The sequence below is a fragment of the Herpailurus yagouaroundi genome, unplaced genomic scaffold (assembly GCF_014898765.1).
Source record: "Herpailurus yagouaroundi ecotype Mexico unplaced genomic scaffold, PumYag 182, whole genome shotgun sequence".
NCBI lineage: Eukaryota > Metazoa > Chordata > Mammalia > Carnivora > Felidae > Herpailurus > Herpailurus yagouaroundi.
In genome coordinates this window covers 48,699,139-48,724,356 of record NW_024412413.1, presented here as the reverse complement: position 1 = coordinate 48,724,356, position 25,218 = coordinate 48,699,139, and the positions used below count along the sequence as shown (strand labels likewise).

Below are 25,218 nucleotides of genomic sequence, written 5' to 3'. Positions count from 1 at the left end.
TCTGTGACTCCCTTTCTCTCTGCCCCTCCCCTGCTCATGTTCTGTCTCTCAAAAATAAACATTAAAAAAAAAAAAAAAAGACGTGTTTAAAAAATAAATAAAAATTTTAAAATGTTGAGGTAAAACACAAAATTTCAGGGAGTTAAAGTTCTCTTTTTCTGTTGGGCTATATTTTGTTGCCTTTGTAACAGCAGATATATGGCAAATATTATTCAAATTAATTCTTCCCAATTTTAATGTAAATGTTTCAAGCACTCATTCGTGTTTTATGCATAAACCTCCCTTCTTTAAAATTTTTTTTAACGTTTATTTATTTTTGAGACAGAGAGAGACAGAGCATGAACGGGAGAGGGTCAGAGACAGAGGGAGACACAGAATCTGAAACAGGCTCCAGGCTCTGAGCTGTCAGCACAGAGCCCGACGCGGGGCTCAAACTCACTGACTGCGAGATCATGACCTGAGCCGAAGTCGGACGCTTAACCGACTGAGCCACCCAGGCGCCCCAAACCTCCCTTCTTGAAAATTAAGTCTTTGAATATGAAACCTTAGGAGTCCAAATTTTAAAAAAGAACATGGTCAAAACAATCTCTATTAACTTAATCAGCTTTTCAGTTAGTATGCTCACTTCCTTTCTGTGGGTGTAGACTTTGTATGAGAATCCCTCATTAAGAGACTGAAAGACTGGATGAACGCACCAGCTTCTGGAAACTCACTGATCTGCCAGTTAAAAGGGTAATAGCCCAGAAAGCAGAAAACAAATTCTCCATCAGTTTCAGCTTACAGTCAAGGTGGAATTTGCTAGATAGATAAAAATGAGTGTCCTAGCTCTTTAAAGAATGTTTCTTAACAGTAGAGAAAATTTTTGGAAGAGTCTGCAATATAAGTAAGTAACATGTTAGAGAGAGAGAGAGAGAGAGAGAGAGAGAGAGAGAGAGAGAGAGAGAAAACCAGCTATCCCAATCCTAATGGTGGAATCTACTTTTAAAATGCTACACTGTAATGCAGCTTCTTGGTGAAAAAATAAGCCTGTCGGCCCTGGGACTCCCCATATGGTGGTGTGTTACCGATTTAATTCATTTGTCTGATTGCCTCATTAGGTCCTTCTTCACACATCAGCATTAAGTACTACATTATCTAGCACACTTTCCTTGGCCTTCCAAAGTCTAGGTCCCATGATCTGCTCATGTGGTTCCAGAACTCTGCACGTTTGTGCTATCCTAACACTGCCCACAAACATTTATAGTGGCCCGACTGACCACCCTCCCCCCACTCCATCACCTAAGACTTGCAGGCAGGGAACCTAACAGGTTTTCTTTGTAGCTCTGGTATCTTGCCCAGCTCTGGGTATATCATGTACTCAATAAATGATTGTTGATTACTGTTGAAAAATTCATTACAAGGTCAAGACTATGCTAAGGAGGAAATTTCTGAAAACATGGTGACTTAAGCTGCCTAATGAGGGCAGATGTACAAATGATCAAGTTATTTCCTTTGAACAATTTTTTTTAAGTTTATTTTGAGAGAGAGAGAGCAGGGGAGGAGCAAAGGGGGAGGGAGGGAAGAGAGAGGGAGGGAGGGGGAGGAAGAGGGAAGGGGGGGGAGGGAGGGAGAGGGAGGGAGACGGAGGGAGAGAGAGGGAGAGAGAGAGACAGAAAATCTCAAGCAGCCTCCACACTGTCAGCATGAAGCCCAATGCAAGGCTCAAACCCTGAGATCATGACCTGAGCCGAGATCAAGAGTTGGTTGCTTAACCGACTCAGCTACCCAGGTGCCCCTGAACAATTGTCAATACTGAATGACTTTTACAGAGGGGAGGGCTAACAATTCTGATCATGCCAAGGACTCTGGATAACTGGTCACCCTAGTCCAGCCTCACCAAAAGTAGAGATGAAGAGAAAAAAGACAATTACAGGACAAATTTAATACACGCTTAAAAGGAATTAGACACTTCACCTGCAATAAAGATTAATTTTGTCTAACCCCAAAAAGAAAAAAATTAATGATCCAAAACCACGCTGCATTAACTGAGAACATCTTGCTAGCATTTGGGATAATGGTGGAAAAAAGAGCTTGGCCAATGGCATCTGGAAGGACAAGCTTTAATTTTTTTGTTTGTTTTAGTACATTTGGAAACTGTACCGCGTTGGCTACACATTCCAGATTTTCCAGCACATGCAAAATTCAGATATTATGTCTTAGTGTTCATATAAACCATTAAAATACCTTCTAAATACAAACATCTAGGGATACAAACTACATCCCATAATCTGTCTTTTTTATTTTTTTATTAAGTTTTTTGGGTTTTTTTGTTTTTTTTTTTTACATTTACTTATTTTTGAGAGAGAGCGCAGGCGTGCACGAGCGAGAGAGCGTGAGCAAGCACAAGCAGGGTGGGGAGCCACAGAATCCGAAGCAGGCTCCAGGCTCTGAGCTGGTGGGGCTAAACTCACAAACTGAGATCATGACCTGAGCCGACGTTGGACGTTTGACTGACTGAGAGCCACCCAGGGGCCTCTCATAAACTGTCTCCTATGCCTAGAAGGTGTGTGAAAATCATTTATCCATTATTCTTTATTTTTAGGTTGAAAAATATGGTCATTGTTATCCAGGGAGTGTTTTTGCTTTCAATTTATATATCTAGAATACAATAAGCTATAAGTTAATGCCACACAAAGGCGAAATTCTAAGTGTGATGTGGCTATTTCAAAAGTCTATACCCTAATAACTCATCACAGTAAACAATAATTCACTGATGTTTAAGAAGTAGGAGCTTAGAGGGGGTTAAAAAAAAAAAAAAGAATCCAAATTGGCGATTCAGTTAAGCATAACAAGAACATAATGAATACCTACCCCCCATACTACTTAAGACCATGGGCCCTGAGGTCAAGGAACCTTGTGAGCCCAGCCCATGACCTGTACTTTGCCTATTTACTGGATTAGCTTAAAACCACTGGCACTCAACTTTCTCAGTACATAGTCATGTCAAACTTCAATACTTCCATTAGAAAAGAATCAGAGATGTCTTAACAATGTAGAGATTACCCAAGATTTTTTTTTTTCTATGAAGTTTAAAAACCATGGGCTAGCAGACAGGTGCAAAACAGTGTGAGGAGGCCTTGAGGAAGGAACACGGAGAGCGACTTTCTTAGGCTTCTCTTCTGTGCCCACCTGTAGGCTGAAGGTATGAGACGGTCCCAGTTTCAGGGCATGGTCCCAGTTTTCAGTAGAACTCTGACTGTAGATGATTGGTTATAGCTCACTACAAAGCCAGTTAACAGCAGAGAGAGGGGCGGGGCAAGGGGGACGGAGACCCCATTCTCAAATGTCAATATTTGTGGAGGAAGGGAACGGTAGGGAGCCCACTCAGTGTGTTCCGGCATCATCCCTTCCAGTGGGAAACACTAGACCTCAGATGTGTCTGCATGGCCGATTCGGAGCCTGCATAAATCAAAACTAGAATTGGGGCTTCTATAATGCAACAGGTCAGCGTGCGTGCAAACGGAGGGCCCGGATGAACTAGAAGACACCTGCTAGTCTTATTAAAATGAGAGAGGTAGAAACCAGAAACACTTCTCCCAGGTTGTGCTGAAAAGAGCACAAACATCAGGTGACAAAGGTTCGTCACAGGCAAGTGTGACAAAGGCTGATCAAAGGGCTCTCTGTTAGCTACCCCGTGTGATTCCACAGCAATCAAGGAGGGGAAAGCAGGGAGTAGAAAAAAGAAAGGGACAGAGAGAGGACCTGGATTTATTCCAGGGTTACTCTAAGAGCTCACCACCTTCTACATGATGAACGAGGCCCAATCTTCTCATTGAATGGCACTGCAACAACCAGGTAACCATCCAAACAAAATTAATTTGTGACAGATCACAGATCTATACATAAAAATGAAAACAATAAAAATGGAACACATAGAAGGCAGCAGAGAGAGTGAAGGAGGCAGATCCATAGCTGGGTAAGGCTCGGTGCTCAGGCTCGGATTTGGACAGCCTATGACAGGCACAAACCTGGTTCCCTCCTGGGTAACCAGGACTAAGCAATATGCCTGCTGCATATGCTCAAAGCACTTAGTGTGGCCCATGCTCGTTAATGTTAGCTATTATTATTATTTGCTCGTAAAGCACTGTGCAGAAGGAAACTTGCCAGTCTGATCAACATGGCACAGTGAGCCAGTGTCATTGGAAGGATGTGAGCCAACAGCAGGGTGACTGAAGACAAGAAAACTATTATACAAGTATAGGTTAACATCACTTCTTTTATAATAATATTTGACTGCAAATGGGCCATTTTAAGTTATTTTGCTACCAAAGTCTGCTTTTTTGCAAACCCTCAGCACCAAATTAGCCCATTTTCACAATTCCTAAAACGTATATTAGCCAAAAAGTTTCATCTAAATATAGCAAACCTTTAAATTTAGCTTCCAGTTGAAAGGAAACAGAGGGACTAGAGGCACAAGTTGGGTGATAACAAGAAAGGAAGCAAACAATCCAGAATGTGGAATATTCTGCAGGACAGATAATTGGTGGGGTCTCTTTATTAAGTCTAGAAATGAAAAGATCCTTTAAATGCTAGAATAAAAGAGATTCAAGGGATATACCGACCAAAGGTGATGCTTGAGCCTGGACAGGATACTGCTTAGGACAATCTGGGGGACATTTTGAGAAACTAGAAAGTGGGGTATATGCTAAAGACAGGACAAACTCTTATTTTTTTTTTATAAATTTTTTTTTTCAACGTTTATTTATTTTTGGGACAGAGAGAGACAGAGCATGAACGGGGGAGGGGCAGAGAGAGGGGGAGACACAGAATCAGAAACAGGCTCCAGGCTCTGAGCCATCAGCCCAGAGCCCGACGCGGGGCTCGAACCCACAGACCGCGAGATCGTGACCTGGCTGAAGTCGGACGCCTAACCGACTGCGCCACCCAGGCGCCCCGACAAACTCTTATTGACCTGAAAGCGAGCTAGTATTAACGTAAAAATGTTACAAATAGCAAATTAGCATAGCTCATTTAATAAAAATGCACACGTGCACACATAAACATCTAGAAGGATATAATAGTAAGGAATTAACGGTACTAATTTTTGGATGATCAAATAGAGTGTTTTGTTTGTTTACCTATATTCTAAGATGTACATAATTGATTTTATAATAACAATGGATCATTTTTAATTTTTAAAAGACCGAACTTTTTTTTTTTAATGTTTATTTTTGAGAGAGAGACAAAGCACGAGCAGGGGAGGGGCAGAGAGAGAGGGAGACACAGAACCAGAGGCAGGCTCCAGGCTCTGAGCTGTCAGCACAGAGCCTAACGCAGGGCTTAAACCCACGAACCATGAGATCATGACCTGAGCCGAAGTTGGTCACTCAACCGACTGAGCCACCCAGGCCCCCCTAAAAAGACCGATTTTAAGACAAGGCATAAGGAAGTAAAGTAAAAATTCATGGGGGGAAAAAAGCAGGTATGCTCGGCAGGACTGGGTCTCCCGGATGCTGCCGATGCTGACTACCATCAAGCCAACGTGTAAGTGTAGGAAAACACCCACACCTCTGTGGGATTGGGTCCAGGAAAGAAAAGAAACATTTTATTTATTTTTTAAATATTTATTTTTTTTGAGAGAGTGTGTGCTCAAGCGGCGGAGGGACAGAGACAGAAAGAGAGAGAGGGAGGAAGAGAGAATTCCAAGCAGACTCTCCCACTGCCAGCGCAAAGCCCGACTCGGGACTCCATCCCATGAATCTCGAGATCATGACCTGAGCCGAAATCAAGAGTCAGATGCTTAACTGACTGACCTGGGCACCCAGGCGACCCAGGAAGAAACATTTTAAAAATAGTGTGGTCAGGGGCGCCTGGGTGGCGCAGTCGGTTAAGCGTCCGACTTCAGCCAGGTCACGATCTCGCGGTCCGTGAGTTCGAGCCCCCGCGCCGGGCTCTGGGCTGATGGCTCAGAGCCTGGAGCCTGTTTCCGATTCTGTGTCTCCCTCTCTCTCTGCCCCTCCCCCGTTCATGCTCTGTCTCTCTCTGTCCCAAAAATAAATAAACGTTGAAAAAAAAAATTAAAAAAAAAAATAAAAATAGTGTGGTCAATTGTGCCCACCATGCCACTGAGTGCATGTATATCCCCTGTCGGTTTCTCCACATGAGGCCCACAGACTCTTATAGAAGATCCATACACCCTGAGGTCAGCACTCAAAATTTGTGGCAGAATAGCGAGGAATCCATCTAATGATGAGAACCATTGCCTTCAAATGTTAGCCATGTAGCTTTTTATTTTTTATTTTTGTTATTTAAAAAAACATTTAAAAAAATGTTTTATTCATTCTTGAGAGAGAGAGAGAGAGACAGAGCATGAGTGGGGGAGGGGCAGAGAGAGAGACAGAGAGAGAGACAAAGAGACATAGAATCTGAAGCAGGCTCCAGGCTCTGAGCTGTCAGCACAGAGCCCGACACGGGGCTCGAACTCACCAACCACAAGATCATGACCTGAGCCAAAGTAGGATGCTTAACTGACTGAGCCACCCAGGCACCCCAGCCATGTTGCTTTTTAACAGTGGGTCCTGGAAAATGCTCTTTCAATTCCAAAAGATCTGAGAAAGGAAGAAGGCTGAGTAAGGTGGTTGGACCCTCTACTCACACAGACTCCTCAGCTCCTGTGTGAAGCCATCCCTGTCCCCAGCTCCTGATGCACCAGGAGGGAACAAGGCACAAGATCTCACCTTCAGGACAAGTTCCTCAGTGGCCCACACTGCCCTGACACTGCTACCAGCCGGGACATGTGGGGGCTAACAGGGCCTCAGGTCCCTGCCCCCAAACACACTGGGCCCTTTCCCCTTCTTGGTCTCAGTCCTTAGCATTCTTCAAAGAATCAGAGTGAGTGAGTCAGAGAGCCCCGATTTGATGGGATATATTAGCAAATGCCAGAAATTTGGGAAAGTGCACGTTAGGAATAAGCAAATTCGGAGGCAAGTGAGGGAAAGGACTCTGGCTTCTCTTTGAAAGCTTCAGCTCAGAGGACTATTTCTGAGCAGCACGCTGCAACCTCTGAAGTCCCAAGAATTCAATAAAGAAACTACTGAACCTCATGAATGCTGTATGTCTCTTACTAAAAACAGATTCCATGGATCTTGATCAGTAGACCAGATGACAAGAGGGAAGTCTGGGCTGGGGTCTGCAGTGAACAGTTGTTTTATTACAGTATCAGTCAGATTCCTGGCGACATCGAGTCTTTGACAGGCACAGCCCGATCACTCAGAAGAGTCATGAGGGGACTGACCTTCCATCTACTCACAAATCGGGTCCAAAGGCCAACCCCTTCCTTAGAGGCAAGTATTTGTTTGCATCTGGGCTCCAGCTGCAAAGTACCTTTTCCCAGCAGGACAGGTCGGGCAGCATGCCCGGAAGGCAGGCTCTGTGTGTCAGGAGAGGTGGGTCCTGCTCCCAAGGAGCTTGGGGTTGGGGGGGGGGGGGGGGGGGGGTGTGGTTAAGCCAGGACAGGGAGCCCAGCATCTGATTAGAGCCTGCCACCCACACTACTGCAAATTCCCAAGCGTTTTAACAAGTCACTAGGTTGTACTTACTGCACTATGCATTTACTTCGACGTTCCTTAAAGTTAAATTATGTTTTATAGGGTGTTACCCATATTCCTATGCAAATTTTCTTGACTGTGATGACTGGGAACTATCTTTCCCCTCCACTTGACTGGCCGAGCATGTGGGAGCCTGGTGAACAGAAAATACTGCAGTTGCCATGTTCTTAAAATAGTCTGAGGAAGGGAGGGAAGAAATGGAGATGAGCACCCTCAAATGCCTGGCAGGAATGACTGGCAAGTAGGGGTAATTGCAAAACAAAATAAATGACATGACATCAAACAAAACCAAAAGTAGAGTTTATCCCTGATAAGTTGGAGAAGAAGCAATGCATGATTATAAAATTTAAGAGCATTTGTTGAATGAGAGAACCCTAAGCTTGATGGTCTAAACTTCAGGATTGAAAACACTGAGTAGAAGATTAAGAGAAGGTGACAAAAGCTTCCAGAAGAATAGATATTAGGAATTTAGATTAGCTATTTGGGGTCTTCTGATTGTTTTGAATTCAAATAGAATACAGCTCCTTAGCTCATCACCTTGCTGCCCGTCAGGAGGCGGGAGAAGTCACCCCACGAAGGAGAAGGGACCCAGCTGGCAGTGCAGAACTTGGACTCTGTTATTCTTCCAGTCCCAGCACAGAGCTGACTCCAGGTACCCTCCCAGGGCACTGGTGGTGGTGGCTGTCGGACCCTGGTTCCTTATGTTCTCTCAGAAGGCCTTGTGGGAAGACCTTTCCAGACTCGTTGGTGTAATTTATGTTGCTTCCTTAGCATTTACATGGAACTCAAGAGACCCGAGGGGAAGCTCCTCCGGCAACTTTCCAGATATTTGAGCCACATACGTACCTCATCTCCATGCATGTTGGCCACGTATTTGAACTCTGGAATCCCAATTCTATGCTCCTTTGGGAAGCGCCCCACAACAAGAACCCACAGGTTTCTGCCTTTACAGGGAAGAGAAAGGTAGAAAAATAAGTTGTGTTTGAAAATGACAAATGAACTCTGGGAGAATGAGAAGACAGCAAACTGCGGCTTCTCCCACCTGACTCACATCTCGTGATGCCCAGAGCACATAGGGCTGACACCTCCGTGCTTAAAATGCTTAGTTCCCTACCAGCCCAGATCCCTTCAATTTAGCACAGATATTTAACTTCTTGTTTTAGAACGCGATTTTTTAAAAATCGAAAACTGATTAGGTTACATAGGTCGTATTCTTCCAAAACGTTTACACGCTCTGCTCTGAGTTCCTAGTGCTTTTTAGAAAGGATCTTGCTAATTTTCATAATTATACAAACTTAAATTACAGTCAATGGTTGACTGGGAGGGTGCCTTAATTCTCAGTACAAGTGAAAAAAGCAACAAGCAATAAAACGTGGAACTCAGAAAGGAGATTGTACGTATGTATGTACGTATGTATTTATTTACTTATTTGGGGGATATTGTTTTTAAAGTAAGAAATCTTGAATCTTGTATTCAAACCCTGATGTAACACAGCTCCTTGGCAAGGAGTGCCCTTTATGTGCTTGAGTCTTGCCAAGTAAACTGGGAACAACAATGTATCCTAATGATGCCTCAAGGAAAACTTCTAAGTCCTAACCCTGCCTGAGGAGCTGGATTCCGGCAAGGAAGGGCAGAGATTAAAGATCAATGAGGATCTGCTCTGTGCAGACATCACGGCTGGGACCCCGGTACGCACTATCTCAGTAATCCCTTATCGTGACCCACTGAGACGGATCGTGAACCAAACTTTACAAGTGAGAAAACTGATCTTCCAAACATTAAAGTAAGCTGCTTCTGATCACACAGCCAGTGAGAAGCTGTGATTTGAGCCCCAGAGCCAAGACCTGACCTATTGGACTTCAATTCCAGTGAGCCTTCTAATAACGAAAACCGGCCGTCTCCCTGGAGGCTTGGTTTCCTAATCAGTAAAATGAAGAGGTCTCTTTCAGTCATCGTGATAACTGATGATGAGATGATGAAGAGATGACTAAAATCATCTCTTTTAGTCATCAGGCTCTTTTAAATACAAAGACTTTAAAATGAGAAATTGAGGAGTATATTCGAAAGCTATCACATAGACACAAAGTTCAAATGTCCGTGATATCTGAGCCTTCTGTAGAATTCACGAGCCCAGAGAAGGAATTTAACAGCAGCTCCTGGGCTAATGTGAAGGTTTCTGTGGAATTTCAGATCTAGTCCCTTAAATCAGGGGTCCCACAGGCTGAGGAACACTCCGTTGGCATGAGGAATCCAGGGAGAAACAGATACTCAGCCTGTCTTTTCCAGCATTCATAATTTATTATAACAATTTTGTAAGGAAATTTTTCATGCCAGAATGATGCTTTAAATTCAGTAACTGCAGGATTTCTCAGAAAACACCCACAACATGCCATGTATCTGACTGATGCCACCTGTTTAGTGCAGAATCCTCATTCATTCATACATTCATTCATTTAGTAGTACTGTATCCAGCCATTTAGGCAGGTGAACAGACGGTACAGGTAAGTTATACTCTCGACACCCAGTGAATTTCTGATCTAAGTGGAGACTAGTGATGCGCAAACACATCATTACACTAGACTGTAATGCATATGGCCACAGAAGTGTAGGTAGGTACCGTTGTGCCTGTAGAATAAAAGGAATGGTTAATTTTCCCCAAGGAGGGGATCATGAAAAACTTTACAGATCTAGGGGTTTATAGATGACTTCAGAACAGGGTTTTGAAGAATGATTCCAAGTTTGCCATGTGGCAAGTATAAGCCATCCCATGATTTCTCATCAGAAAAATTTCGTTAACCTCAGAAGCTTCTATTCCCCGGTATGAATTCTTAGGGCATCTGGAGTTTCACTTCTACAAAGTTAATATTTTCATGTGAGTAAAGAAAAACTTTCTGAGTGAGCTAGTAACCCTGGTTCTTGAGGGTTCCTTCTGGAGAATTCTTTTCCCTGGCTATTAATGCCTTTAAAAGCTAGAATAATCAGATTTGTACAGAATATGACCTAGTCCTCTCCTAGGCAAGGGGGAAAATTCAATAATCTCAACCTAATGTTTACCAATTGTGATAACACTATCACAACCGATTTGCAACAGCTGGCTTGTTACGTAAGGCTAGGGAAAGATAACAAAACCAGACTTGACATGGATAGCCAATACTAATTGGCTTAAGGAAGGACGGAAATCAAACCAATAAAAACCTAAGTGAACAAATACTTTGTGGGTAACTCAATCTCCATTTTAGCATGAATGGCTCCTAAGTGAACTGCAAGATGAGAAATTTACCTCGAATAACCTCAGTGGCACCACGTTTGAGAATGAAAACCAACCAATGATCCTGGAAGATATTCATGCAATGCTTTTGGAATGACAAGCTTCTTGAAGGGTTTTAACCTCCTCTCCACAAGCACTGGCCACCTCTGGCTTAGACCAGAGTAAATGGACAGAGAACAAACTTTACTTTTCACAGTATGACTGCCAAGACAAGGGTAATTTAAACAAGATTTTTTTTTTCTTATCGAGGTTGGAAAGGCTACCCTATTCCCCCAAATTCTTTCTAATGCCAGATGTGAAGAGTTCTGAAATGCTTGGTGCCTTTCTCCTCACTACAGAGTAAGCGAAACTTGGATTTCAAATATTTCATGATGTATATTATATTCAGGAACTGGGAGCTTGACACAAATCCCGGGGGTGTGACATACGTGTCTCACTGGGTTTGCTTGGAAGATCAGGAAAAGTTTTACAATTTAGAAGGATTCACAAAGATCCAAAGACAAGAAAACAGATAATAAATGCCAAGAAGTACTTCAGGTGTTCAGGGGAAAGCAGATGGAGAAGTTTGGAAAGCTAAGTATCGCTTCAACAGGTAGAGATGGGAGGAGTGTCATACCCACATCAGAATCACGTGGATCCTTGTAAAAATGCCAACCCCTGAGCCCCATCTGCTAAATCAAACTCTAGGGGGTAAAGCCCCAAATCTGCATTTAACAGGCTCCCTTGGTGATTCTGAGGCCCATTAAAATGTGAAAGCTTGTTGAGACTGAGATAGTGAATGTCCAGATAGATCTGGAAGCCACCTGATCTTTAGGTAAAACCATTTCATTTTACATATAATCATGAACATGCTTCTATGTTAACAAATATACTCCTTTTTAAATGGCTGCTTAATATCTTACCATATGAATACATTACCATTTATTCAACCAATACTCTTTTGTTAGATGTTCAAAATTAAGTTTTTAAAAAAAATTTAATGTTTATTTTTGAGAGAGAGAGAGAGAGAGAGAGAGAGAGAGAGAGAGAGAGAGAGAGACAGAGCACAAGCAGGGGAGGGGCAGAGAGTGAGGGAGACACAGAATCCAAAGCAGGCTCCAGGCTCTGAGCTGTCAGCACAGAGCCTGATGTGGGGCTTGAACCCACAAACTGCGAGATCATGACCTGAGCCGAAGTCGGACGCTTAACTGACTGAGCCACTTCAGTAAGTATTTTTATGTAAATCCACTAAAATTACATACAGAATTTATAACAAAACTATTTTATCACGTGAAAGAAATAAGAATACAAAATTATATAAACTACAACCATGTAAAACAGATTTTCATTTAAAAAGTACCATGGAGGGGCACCTGGATGGCTCAGTCGGTGGAGTGTCTGACTCTAGATTTCAGCTCAGGTCCAGATCCCAGGGTTGTGGGATTGAGCCCCAGGTCAGGCTCCAAGCTATGCATGGAGCCTACTTGGGATTCCCTTTCTCACTCCCTCTGCCCCTCCCCCCACCTTGCTCATGTGGTACACTCTCCAAAAAAAAAAAAGGTACCATGGAAGGAAATAGCTCCATAGCATATAAAGCCTTAAAAAAAAAAAAAAAAAAAAAGCCTTAAATTAACATGAGTCTACAAGAGTTGACAATGGCACACCATGAGTGATAAGGGTTTGAGTGATAGGGTGATGAAATCAAATAATTTTTTTCTCCTATGCATCAGACCCCCTAAGCACTTTGTTACCTGAGCTTCACAACACTTTCATGTGGTGGGTGGTACCTACAACTTACTGTTAAGGAAACTGATTCAAGTGGCAGGGTTCTAACCCAGGTCTGATTCCAAAATCTGTATTCTTCTGAGGACTCCAGGCTGCCTTAATCTCCCTGAAAGTTCTAGATAGGCCAGAGCCAACCTCCCCCATGGGAAACATTCCCAGGCAATTCTTTCAATGTTGTGTTGCTATGGTTTACACCTGGGGCAAGACCCAGGCTGCCACCTGGGATGACCAACTGAGCCAAGATAAGACACCCGATTTGAAGGCTATCCTGTCTGACTCTGCTCAGAGCTTCTCAGTGGAACGTGCCCAGAGAGAGCAGACTCTGCCTGGGTGGCCTGGCCACTGGAGCAGAGTGGCTGTAATGATGAGCCACATTCCGGTTTTTCATGAGGCTTGTTTGTATGTACTGTATGATCCACGTAGCTCTGGTATCCAGAGGGATGAATCAGCTGCTGGTTTCCCAGACTCTGCATTGCTCTGTGTATCCCTACAATTACCCTCTGAACCCAAGTCAGAGCTTGAGGGAGCTTGCCTGATAGAGTGTCTGCATACAGAAGTGGGAATAACAGCTCAGTGGGCAAGGCTGTTGTAAGGCTGATGAATTCCTTCCTCCTTCCCTAAGTATGAGTCAAAGATCTGACACCAAACCTTCCACTTCACTTGTGCACCTTCCCACTACCCGCACACACACACAGCTTGACACACAGCTACGAAGCCCTGCATTCGATAATGGACAAGGTGAAAACAGCATGTTACTTAAATCAAGTTGAACATTTGGCCTCCAAAGTTCACATGTCCTCTGACTTCGAAGTAGAGGAAAAGAGGTTCCTGCTAAGTGACTCATTACGAAAACAAAACACATACAAACCAGAGCAAATAAAACAGGGACAAAAAGCATGGGCAAAAATTTCCAGACTGGCTATGCTTGCATAGTATTCACAGCTCAAAGCATTTTGTGCATGTTCACTTAACACCCCCGACAACTGTGAGTGGTATCTACGAGTAGGATCAGCCTTTTACCCAGGTGGACACAATCTTAGGTAACCTCAGAAGGCCATCATTCTCCAAGTGTGGCCGTAGGACCAGCAGCATCAGCGTCACATGGGAACTAGTTAAATATGCACTTTCTTGGGCTCCACCCCAGATATACTGAATCAGAAGCTGAGAGTGAGGACCAGTAGTCTGTGTTTTAGTAAGAAGCCAGGGGATTCTCATGCATACTGAAATTTAAGAACTTCTGTGACGGGGTGCCAGGGTGGCTCAGTCCATTAAGCGTCCAACTGTTGATTTCGGCCCAGCTCATGACCTCATGGATCATGAGATTGAGTCCTGTGTTGGGCTCCTTGATGACAGCACGGGGCCTCATTGGGATTCTCCTTCCCTCTCTTTCTCAAAATAAATAAACTTAAAAAGAAAAAAAAAAAAAAAAAGAACTGCTGTAACAAGAGATAGAGCTGGGTAGTCCATCCACATGCTTTGTTCCCAGTCACTTTTCTACACTGCTCTAGCTACCGAAAAGATGAAAAATCAAAGGCAAAAAAAGAATATGGAGATTCCTCAAAAGAATGAAAATAGAACTACCCTGTTATCCAGCAATTGCACTACTAGGTATTTACCCAAAGAATACAAAAATACAGATTCGAAGGGGTACATACACCCTGATGTTTGTATCAGCATTATCAGCAATAGCCGAACTATGAGACAGCCCAGATTTCCACCAAGTGATGAACGGACAAAGAAGATGGGGTGTATTTGAGTATGCACATACACACATATACACAATAGAATATTACTCAGCTACCAAAAAGAATGAAATCTTACCATTTGCAATGACATAGATGGAGCTAGAATGTATTATGCTAAGTGAAATAAGCCAATGAGAGAAAGCCAAATACCATATGATTTCACTAACATGTGGAACTTAAGACACAAAACAGATGAACATATGGAAAGGGGAGGGGGGGAAGAGGAGAGAGGGATACAAACTGCAAGAGACTCAATGATAGAGAACAAACTGAGGGTTGATGGAAGGAGGTGTGGGGGGATGAGCACTGGGTGTTGTATGTAAATGATGAATCACTGAATTCTATTCCTGAAACCAATATTGCACAGTATGTTAACTAAAACAAACAACAAAAAAAGACAAAATGACAAAAAGAAAAATGAAAGAAATGCAAACTGGTGCCCCAAGCTTTCTATATGCACCATTTCTGGTGTTGAGATTTTTTTTTCCTTCTCCCTCTGGAGAATTGGAAACAGAAGGCAGAGGTTGAGGGTACTATGAAGACGGTTTGAGAAGTTAAAGCTCCTATTTGCTCCCTTTGGTATGCAAACCCCAAACTGGCTTGCAAACTGCTATTTAAGGATTATAGGCAAGCCTTAAGAGACTTTGCCCCAAGGTGTGGAATCTGGGGTGGATATACCTCAGGGGACCTGGCTGTTAGGTGCTTTTCCTGAAATGTTTGGCTTCTAATCTACAAAGATAAGGCTTAAAAAGTAGGGAGGATGGAACAGCAACAGAAATAAACACATGGGCAAAACTCATTTGCTCTATACCTGGAACCCAAAATTCATGCACACGCCTTCCTTTATGGCAAATCAGCCAGCATTTACCGTGGCTTCTGTACTGAAGTGAGGGGTTCTGGCCAGCCACCATGAACACCCAGTCTGTTTCTGTACATGCCAAGCCAAGAACCCATACTCGAACAGATGCGATGACCCCCCCCCCCCCCAAGTCAGCCACTTGATCCCCACGAAGCTGATCTTGTTTATGAACAGAGGAACTTGTTGAGAAGGGGCTCAGGGGTTTGGAAAGGAATCGGGTGTCCCAGGGATCCTGCTGTTACTGTGGTAAGAGCAAGTGCTATGTTCTGCCTGGAAGCAACGATGGGGCAATTCCAAATTCCATTAAGGGCCATGGGTCCTGTGGCTCAGGTTAATAGGGGGATGAAGGGGACACAGGAGGCATCCCAGCACTCCTAGGCAGTTTTTGGACACCAACGTCTGCTGCACCAGAGTTTCCCACTGTACAGTGATCTTGGTGTGGGGTCCCAAGTGGGGCTACCTGTTGTGAGAGCCTGGGCCCAGAGGAGGCTGTGGGACTCAGAGGTCATTAGGGCTTCTGCACGGGTGTCACACCTGCATGCTTTGCATCTAGGCACCACATCCACTGGGCGCTTTTCCAACTGATACATGAGCAGATCCCAATGGCCACCTTCCCTGGACCCAGTATTCCTAGTATCTTGTACATGGATGTACTAGGCCTGGATCAGGAGGTTTTCATCAGTTGAGTGTGCCAATCCTGCTGTTGGACGCTGGGCCTGTGGATGCTGGCTATCACCTAGGACTCCCTCACTTTATCAGTCTTCACCGGTGTCTTGTCATCCTCCCCATCTCATCCCCCTGATGTGCTAATACTACCACACTGCCCTGGATAGCTTGATCATTCTCCAATCCTGTGTATCTTTTTTCATGCATTTTTCATTCTTTAAGATTGTAAATTGAATCATTTACTTGCATAATGCCTGTCTCAACTAGAATGCAACACACAAGTGCACTCCCTGTGTGTTTACTATTTTGTTTGGTTTGCCTGTTTTGTTCACTGCTCTATTCGTAGCGAACAGTGCCTGGTGCATAGCAGGTGTTCAATAAATATCTTACTGCAGCATTTCACAAGATATTGGTGCCTCTCCAGGACTACTTTTTTTAGTAAATACTGGCACATCAGATCCAAATTCCTCCCCCAGGCTCTCAGGGTCTTCCGTCACCCACCCTGCACTCATATTTCTCACTACCTGCTCACAGATGCTCCTCATGGGATCAGGCTCCTTTCCCTACCCTAGGCTCAGCCTCATCTTTACTTCTGTCAACTTTGACCTAAAATGCATCCCTGGATTTTCAGCCTTTACAAATCCTATGCATTCCACAAAAACCTAATTCTAAGAAGTTTCCCCAGATTACTTTGATCCACCCTGATTTCCCCTTTACAATATTTCTATAAAATGACACTACAAGGAGCACCTAGGAGGCTCAGTCCATTAAGTGTCTGTCCAACTCCTGATTTCAGCTTAGGTCATGATCTCACCGTTCATGGGTTTGAGCCCCACGTCAGGCTCTGCGCTGACAACATGGAGCCTGCTTGGGATTTTCTATCTCTGCCCCTCCCCTCCTCATGCTCCCATTCTCTCTCAAAATAAACAGACTTTAAAAAAATGACACTACATGCTTTGGCACTGAAAAATATTCTGCTCAATTATAGGTTAACAAAACAAAATTCTCCCTTTCAGTTAGTTTTCTAAGGGTTTCACATGGAAGAGTTTTGTTTTCTTAACAATGCTGTCAGCATTGAGCAGTTAGATCCTTCTTCTCCTCTATTGTGTCTACTATGGTAAATCATAGCAATCCACCAGTATTAAGGTCACTTTTTAGCAGAGGCTTCTGTATTACTGTTGGCCCAACATTCAGTGCCTTGTTGAACTCAGGTGTGGTCACATGACTTGTTCTGGCCAATGAAATGTGAGTAGAAAAGACACGTGTTATTTCTGGGAAAAAGCTGTTAGAGGTAAGAAATGGTTTGCTAGATCATTTCCCTCCATCACAAGACAGGCAATATTTTGATAGAGGCTGCTGTTAGCTTAGGTCCTGGAGGGAAGACAACAGGGAACCAAGTCCCAACTGATTGCTGAAAAACATGTGAGTGAGATACAAACCTTTATTTTGCTGTTATAACCCACTGAGATTTGGGGTTTAAAAAATTTCTGTAGTAGAGTTTAGCCTCTCCTCTGATATACCCTCTGTGACCTACCCACCTGAAATGATATTTCCCTCTACTGAATGTTCATCATTCTTAGTGCTGAAAAACAGTGGTTTTGTTTTTTTTCCAGACAGGGGCTCCCAGAACCCTAAGATTTTGTGGTGCTGACCCAGAGGTGAAGAAAGTTTAAAAACTTTTTTTTTTTTTTTAATTAAGTTTATTTTTTGTCTATTTTGAGAGAGAGATCAAGTAAGGGAGGGGCAGAGAGAGAGGGAGAGAGAATCCTAAGCAGGGCTTGAACTCAGGAACCGTGAGATCATGACCTGAGTCAAAACCAAGAGTTGGACAATTAACCAACCGAGTCACCCAGGCATCCCTAAAAATATTGCTTTAACACTACTCACATGGCACAAAATATACACAAACCTCTGTTAATACTGTTCTTCTGTGTATTTTCTCAATCCAAATTATCTACTAAACATGTTCTACAGTTTTGTTTTTATAGCACAGAAGGTGTCCTACACATTCATGGTAGCTATTGATCGACAGTGCACAGCCAATAAATCACTATTAAAATGCACTGAAAACATTGTAATAAAAAATAATACCATAGTAAGACATCACTAGCAAAGCCTGTCTCTTGGAATTTTCCCCCTGGATCATCTCATTATAACTGCTATCTCAAATAGCATTTACAGGTGGACAGACGTGATTCCAGAGCTGAAATAATGCTTTGAATTCTAGAAGTGCCAAGCTGGACGTGAATCGAGAAAAATGGACAACAAAGGACCTAAATACTTGTCGTGTGGAAGGGAAGTGGGGCAGTGTTAAGCAAGGTGAACAGAGGAGGCCCTTTAAGGATGCACTAAAACACAGGCACAGGCAAAGTGGTAGCCCGGTAACCCGCTGGAACACAAGCCTACCTGACATCAGGAGCCAGGAACCGGCCAGCACAGGCTCTGCTCACCCACGGCTGGGAGACCAGGCAAGGGCAGCAGCCGGCACCACAGCCAGCAACTGCTGCCTTGATGGACTGAGTGCTTCCTGAGGCGACCAGACTCCTTTGCAAATCCTCATATGAACTTGACAAAAATCAGGTACAGCTTCACTGTGAAAGCTACGATCCTATACAAAGGCTTTTTAGCCTTTAGTTTTCCCATTTATTCATTCAGTAAATAGGTACCAAATGCAAGACTGAGTCTGGCATTTAGTTAGCTGAAACAACCGTACATCACTAACTGATTATGTACTGGCCTGAAAAACACTGATTTTCTATTTTTTTCTCTCTCTTTTTTTTTTAAATATTCTGGGAGGTCATATTTTATTTTTTATTTTTAAAAGTAATCTCTACATCCAATGTGGTCCTTGAACTCAGGACCCAGAGATGAAGGGTAGCATGCTCTACTGACTGAGCCAACGAGGCACCCCTGATTTTCTATTTCTGACATCACCTTCATCATTTGAAAAAACAAAGTCTAGGGGCACCTGGGTGGCTCAGTCAATTAAGTGTCCAACTTCGGCTCAGGTCATGATCTCACGGTTCGTGGGTTCGAGTCCCGTGTCGGGCTCTATGCTGATAGCTCAGAGACTGGAGGTTGCTTCAGATTGCTCTCTCTGCCCTCCCAGCCTGCACTCTGTTGCTCTCTCTCTCAAAAAAAATTAAAAAAGAAAAAGAAGAGACAAAGTCCAAATAAGCATAATGTCTTATAAACTTTCCATTATTTGGGGGGTTAAGCAAACGTGAATCGAATCCCATGGCTCCACTGCTTGTCCTGTAATAGTTTGCCATGGCATCAAGATAGAACCCAAGCCCTCAGCATGGCACACCAGACCTCATGGTCCGTCCACTTTCTGCCTTGAGCCCCCACCATAATCCCAGACACCAGGCTCTAGCCATTTTTTTTTCTTTTTAATGTTTATTTTTGAGAGAGAGAGAGAGCGCGCACGCGAAAGCGAGCACACTCGAGCAGGGGAGGGGCAGAGAGAGAGAGAGAGGGAGACACAGAATCTGAAGCAGGCGCCAGGCTCTGAGCTGTCAGCATAGAGCCCGACACGGGGCTCAAACTCACAAACTGTGAGATCATGACCTGAGCTGAAGTCGGACACTTAACCAACTGGGCCACCCAAGTGCCCCTCTAGCCATTCTTAATGGTGTGTAGTTCCAAACCATCTGCCTCAGCACCTTCAATGCATGGTTAGTCCTCTGTTTACCTGATCAAAGTGGCCAACTTCTACTGGCCTTTTTAAGGCTCAACCAAAAGCCTCTTCCATCCAACACCTTTCTTACCCTTCTCCTCTGTTGGTCCCATCCCTTGCCAGCCTGAGTTACTCTCCCCTTTGAGCATTCATAGTACTTCTGCAGCACCTCTCCTAACACTGTTGAAACCACAGGTTTTCCTACAAGCAAGGGACTGTGTATCTTTGTGCTTGCAGAATCCATCATAGTGTGTGGCCCATACATAGTATATGATCAATATATGATTGTCGAATGCATGGATGACTGGATAAATTAACAGCTCAGGAAGTCCAGTTGGAGCTGGGGTCACCCTTGATCCAGAGACTAGATGCAACTGTTTTCCAGTATTATGGAAAAGTCAGCTAGTCTACCATTTGGGTAGGACTTGCAAAGGATCTGATTTTCTAGATGGCTAATCTAGAGTAGATGGACCCTCCTGGAGTATTGCTATGTGAGAACGCAGAAATCCAAACCCAGTATCTGGCTTTGAGTTGGACTCTTCCAACATTATGGAGAGATGGGATTTCATTTGTCTACACATTTATCTCCATGCATGGTACTAATGTTTTGAAATGATACCTGGGAATGTAGATGTTTGGTTCCATTTTATTTCTTCCTGAACAGGTAAATGGGGGGGTGGGTTGGGTTGGGGATTTCAATTTCTAAATCAAGGATTCTTCTGATTGCTCAGAGACCCTTTTTTAATTAAAAAAAAGGAAAGGAAAAATTTGAAGATGTGTCGAGTTGGGATAAGTTCTCTTTTCTTCTTTTTTGATTTCAACACTAGTCACGACTCTAAGGGAAGCAGTGAGGCTGGTCTCATTAATCACTAACCAGCAACCCCAACAAGATTGGAGGAAATTCCTCTGCCTTTCTCCTCTGACAAGGCTACCTTCTCTGGTCTTCCCATTCTATTCCCAGGTCAGAGGCTGATGAATCTGTTCCCCTTCTTTTAAATGTTTTTATTTTTAAGCTGTAAATTATAAGAAGTTTTACAAAATTGAGTTTTAAGAACTAGCCATCATTCCCAACCACCATCATCTCCCTATGAGCCTTTCTAGTCTTTTTTTTTTTTTTTTTTTTTTTTCATATAGAGACAGGAAACTTGTTTTTAAATCCCCCAAGTGAAAACCTCTAGAGGCCTCATACTATAAAAAGCTGAGAACTTCCCTTTTTGGTCCCTTGGGAGAATAGTCAAACATAATCAGATCATCCTTTTGAAGAGTTCAGCAATCATAGTAACCGAGTATTACCTTAAAATGCAAACAAGTACTTAAAGAGATTTTTAAAATCTTATTTTAAAAGATGAAATAATTACAGCTACCACTATATATTTATTATCCGTTTGAGAGTTCTCTTTCATGGTCTGTCAGGGGCATTCTCTCGTTCAGTATTGATGTTCCAGTTCTTTCTCCCCAGCTGCTTTTATTTCTTATGAGTTTCCTGTAGGTGTCTGAGAGTTGTGATTTATGATGAGGTAAATTCACATGCATTTGGCCCAGAAAAAGACAGTTGGCTGAGGGCTGGCTTAACTTTATTGCCTATTTATCATTACCATAAGAACTCATCTTTTAGTGGCAAGGAATAAGGGCAATTGACCTACTAGTTTCCTCATAAACAAACTACTTTGTAGGACGGAACCATTTCTTTCCATCAGCCCACTCCCTGAGATTGTGCCCTAAAGGTCTTTCTTTCATTTGAAAGTCAAGCGGGCCAGAGTCCAGACAGAAGGATGTGGAGCTCCTGATAGCAGGAGAAGCCCTGAAGTTGCCAACATGGGATGGGGTCCTTCAAGGACTTGACCCAAAACCAGGACATCTGATGGATTTGTGGGATTAACAAAGGTGGACTTCTCACTAGTAACACTGTTCTGAGATTATTTTTATTTTATTTTTTAATGCTTATTTATTTTTGAGAGAGAGAGAAACTGAGTGTGAGCAGGGGAGGGCCAGAGAGAGAGGGAGACACAGATCTGAAGCAGGCTCCAGGCTCCCAGCCGTCAGCACAGAGCCGGACACGGGGCTTGAACTCACAAGCCATTAGATCATGACCTGAGCTGAAGTCGAACAATCCACTGAGCCACCCAGGGGCCCCTGTTTGTGAGATCAGCGCAGTGGGTTAAGCGCCTGACTTCAGCACAGGTCATGATCTCACGGCTCATGAGTTCGAGCCCTGCATCAGGCTGTCAATGTAGACCCTGTTTCGGATCCTCTGTGGCCCTCTCTCTCTGCCCCTGCCCTGCTTGCATATTCTCTCTCTCAAAAATAAATAAACATTAAAAAAATTTAAATCTCACAAATAAATACTTTAGTAAAGACATCAAAACCAGTATTTCAGTGCTACACCATCTGCCTCAAAATACCATCTGGGATTTCTTAAAAGATAGGCAGTATCCCTGCAGCGGCATTATGTATTGACACAGATTCTAGAATCAAATTGCAGGGTTTAGCCCCCCACTCTGCCACTTACTAGCCGTGTGGTATGGAGCAAGTTGCTTAATCTCTCTGAGTGCATCAGTTTTGTCATCCTGGTTACAGGATTAAGGGTACTCACACTTCATGGGGCTATCTCATTTAATCCCCACAAGCTTTACAAATAGCGCCAGAAACATGGTAAGCACACATCTGCTCGAGGGCCTTGGGTGCACAGAATTGGCTCATGACAAACTATAGGCTCTAGCAGACGATGCAGCATTAGAACAATTAAAGAAACATTTGAAATATAAAGTGTCCATAACACATGGATGGAGACCTTGTGTCAAGAGTCAGCAGAAATGTATGTTCCAGAAGATCTGCAGATCAGATCAGCTTAGATAGACCAATACATACTTAAGTTAAAAAAAAAAAAAAAATTAGAAGTATGGATTCAGAAAGTGGAAGGTGCTATCTTGAGAAAACATGTCCTTCAAAATTTATTAGCAAAAAGTGTCACAAAACATTCATATCACCAGACATCCAATGAGTTTATTTTAAGTCCAAGCCCTGAATCTCACTCAGAATTCCCAGGATGAGATGCCTGAGGGTGGTGGTGAGCCTGGAAGCTGTAAGCCCACATGGCCAGAGGGCAGGGCAGGAAACCAGTCACCTCAGCTAATCCTGCTGAACTGTTAATCATAAACAAGTCTTTCACATTTTCTTACATGGCTTATTGCCAACGTGACTGAAGCCGTCACATGGATTTTAACTATCTCCAGGCTAATGAGGCTGGAAACCATGTTGATTTCCACTCTCATCACTGAAAGGGCATAACCCAAGAGCTTGTAGATAAGGAATTGGTTCATTAAGGAATCAGTCAATGACATAAAACTGGTTCAAAATGCGTTCAAAATGTCAACAAAAGGCAGGGGGACTGTCCCAGATTATGACACTAAAGAGATATAATACTATAATCCAATGTGTGAGCCTTGACTGGATTCTAAGAGAACATAAATTATAAAAGGCATTCTTGGAATGATTGGAGAACTTGAAAATGGAGTATATTATTCACTGAGTATTATTTTTCTGAGTTTAATAATGGTGTGCTGTGGTAAGGCGGGAAGAATTCATTTTTAGGTGATGCATGCTCAAGTATTTAGGGATGATGTGGCAAGCTACTGACTATTTCTAATAGTTCAGCAAAATCTACAGATAAAGCTCAGGAGAGAGACAAAGCAAATGTGGCAAAATATTAACAACTGGGGGTTCTGCATGAAGACTGTGTGAGTATTTATTTTCTGTAGGTCTGAAAAATTTCAAAATGAAAAGCTGGGGAGAGGAGAGGTTTCAAAAAGGTAAAAGTAAAAAAACAAAACAAAACAAAAAACAAAAAAACCCCATGGCCTGCTCCACTGGCTTCTGCAGCTTATAGAAGTGAGACACATAGGATCAAGAAAGGTCAGAGCCGTTCACCCAAAAGGTGAGGCCATAAGGAAGGGAATGGAGGCCTGGAGGTAAGAAATTCACAAGCTGCCTCTTCCCAGAAAAAACACAGAACAATCCTACAAAAGGAGTTAAGAAATTACCATATAAACTGTCTCGAATCAAGGCCTATTAGCTTATTACATCTCTGCAGGTAGTGAGAAAGAAAAATCATCTTGATTTCAATGTGAACGTTAATGAAAGGACATTTTTTCATTTTTACGACAACCAGAAAAAAAAGGCCACAAAAATATTTTTAAATCTTATGATTTATATGACCTTTGAGCCTTCTGATCATCAAGTCATTTAGCCGGCAAAGGCCAAGTGACTAACAAAGGATAAAAATAAGGAATCAGTAAAGCTTGGGTGTTGGGCAGCTCAATCCTGAGTCCCATCTCTTCCTCAAGATTGGACTTTGGATCAGGGGAAAAAAGGAATGTGAATGATTGGAATTGTTCTCTCGGCCTCCATTTGATCACCATTCCCCTCCAGGCTTCAGTTAGAACACAGCAGCAAGACTCTTAAGGAAGAGGAAGGGGAGGGTTGGCAGGGACAAGGACAGTGGCCACTGAGAAGCAAAGTCTGAGAAAAAAGGGCCTGTCACCCAGCCCAACACAGACTCGAGAGGCCCTACTTTACCCAATGGACCTCAGTGCAGGACCATACATACGTTTGTGGCTTTCACGGATCCTTTCAATTTAACCTTTAACAAAACTATCACAGCGTTTATTTGTTGTCAACAAACTTGAGAAACTACATAATAATCACTCAAGTGCTTTCAAAGAAGTAGTAAATGTGAGATTTATTTATATTTGTCTTTCATTTCTCACATCGCCAAGAAGAATATGAGCATACTTTAACACTACGGTTCTGGGTGGTACCTAGAACCATAAGCTGGTGCTAACTTTTGTTTTAAGATTTTAAGTAATCTCTACACTCAATGTGGGGCTCTAACTCACGACCTCAAGATCGGGAGTCACACATTCTACAGACTGATCCCAACCAGGCATCCTAGCTGCTGCTAATTAACGTCTCTAACAAAGTAGCTTAAGTTTGCTGTCCTTGTTACAAAGTCAATACAAATATAAACATTTACTTAAAAAGAACCAGCCGGTTGCCCACTCACATCAGTGCCACAGCCCACCTTCAGAAACTGTGAACACACTTCTCAAGCTTACAAAGCAATCTGCAATGGTGTTTTCAGCAGACACTCTCACAATGGTCCCTCTGAGAGGTGTTCTAGAGTGGGCTGCCTGCATAGGAATTTCTGGGCTTTTCCAGGATTTCACAGAGAATTTGATTATTAGGATTACAAAGGAAATAGCATATTTAAATGACGTCAATCATAGAGTCTGAGGAATAACTCAAAGATTTTAAGAAATCCTATCTGCTTAAAATACTAATATTTTACATAATTTCCTAAGTGTTTTCATACACATCATCATATTTAATCTGCAGCAGAAACCCCATGAGGTAGGGAAGGCAGGTATTCTCATTTTACAGGTGAGGGAACAGCTCAGATGGCTTGGATCTGAACTGGTTTTTTGTTTGTTTCACTCTATGACTACTCTCTCTTCCACGTGACTCTTCCAATATAAAACAGAACTTTCTGTCACCATCTTAGATGCAGTAGATATTTACCTTTCTTCAGACAAGAACTTGAGGCATCTCACTCCTAAAGCAAATGAAAGCTTCATCTTCCTCATCCCTCTCCC

At 42.9% G+C, this 25,218-nt stretch overlaps 1 protein-coding gene across 5 annotated transcripts in view; it reads right to left on the bottom strand.

Annotated features, from left to right (window-relative positions):
* The window catches only part of CPM (carboxypeptidase M), an 86,479-nt gene that overhangs the window by 25,034 nt on the left and 36,227 nt on the right, over window positions 1-25,218 (bottom strand). For 3 of the 5 annotated variants that reach the window (XM_040491469.1, XM_040491468.1, XM_040491470.1), the window contains exon 3: window positions 8,433-8,530. In XM_040491469.1, the coding sequence (XP_040347403.1) occupies window positions 8,433-8,530 (98 nt within the window). The remainder of the gene's footprint in view (window positions 1-8,432; window positions 8,531-25,218) is intronic. The other 2 variants (XM_040491467.1, XM_040491466.1) reach the window with 1 other exon arrangement.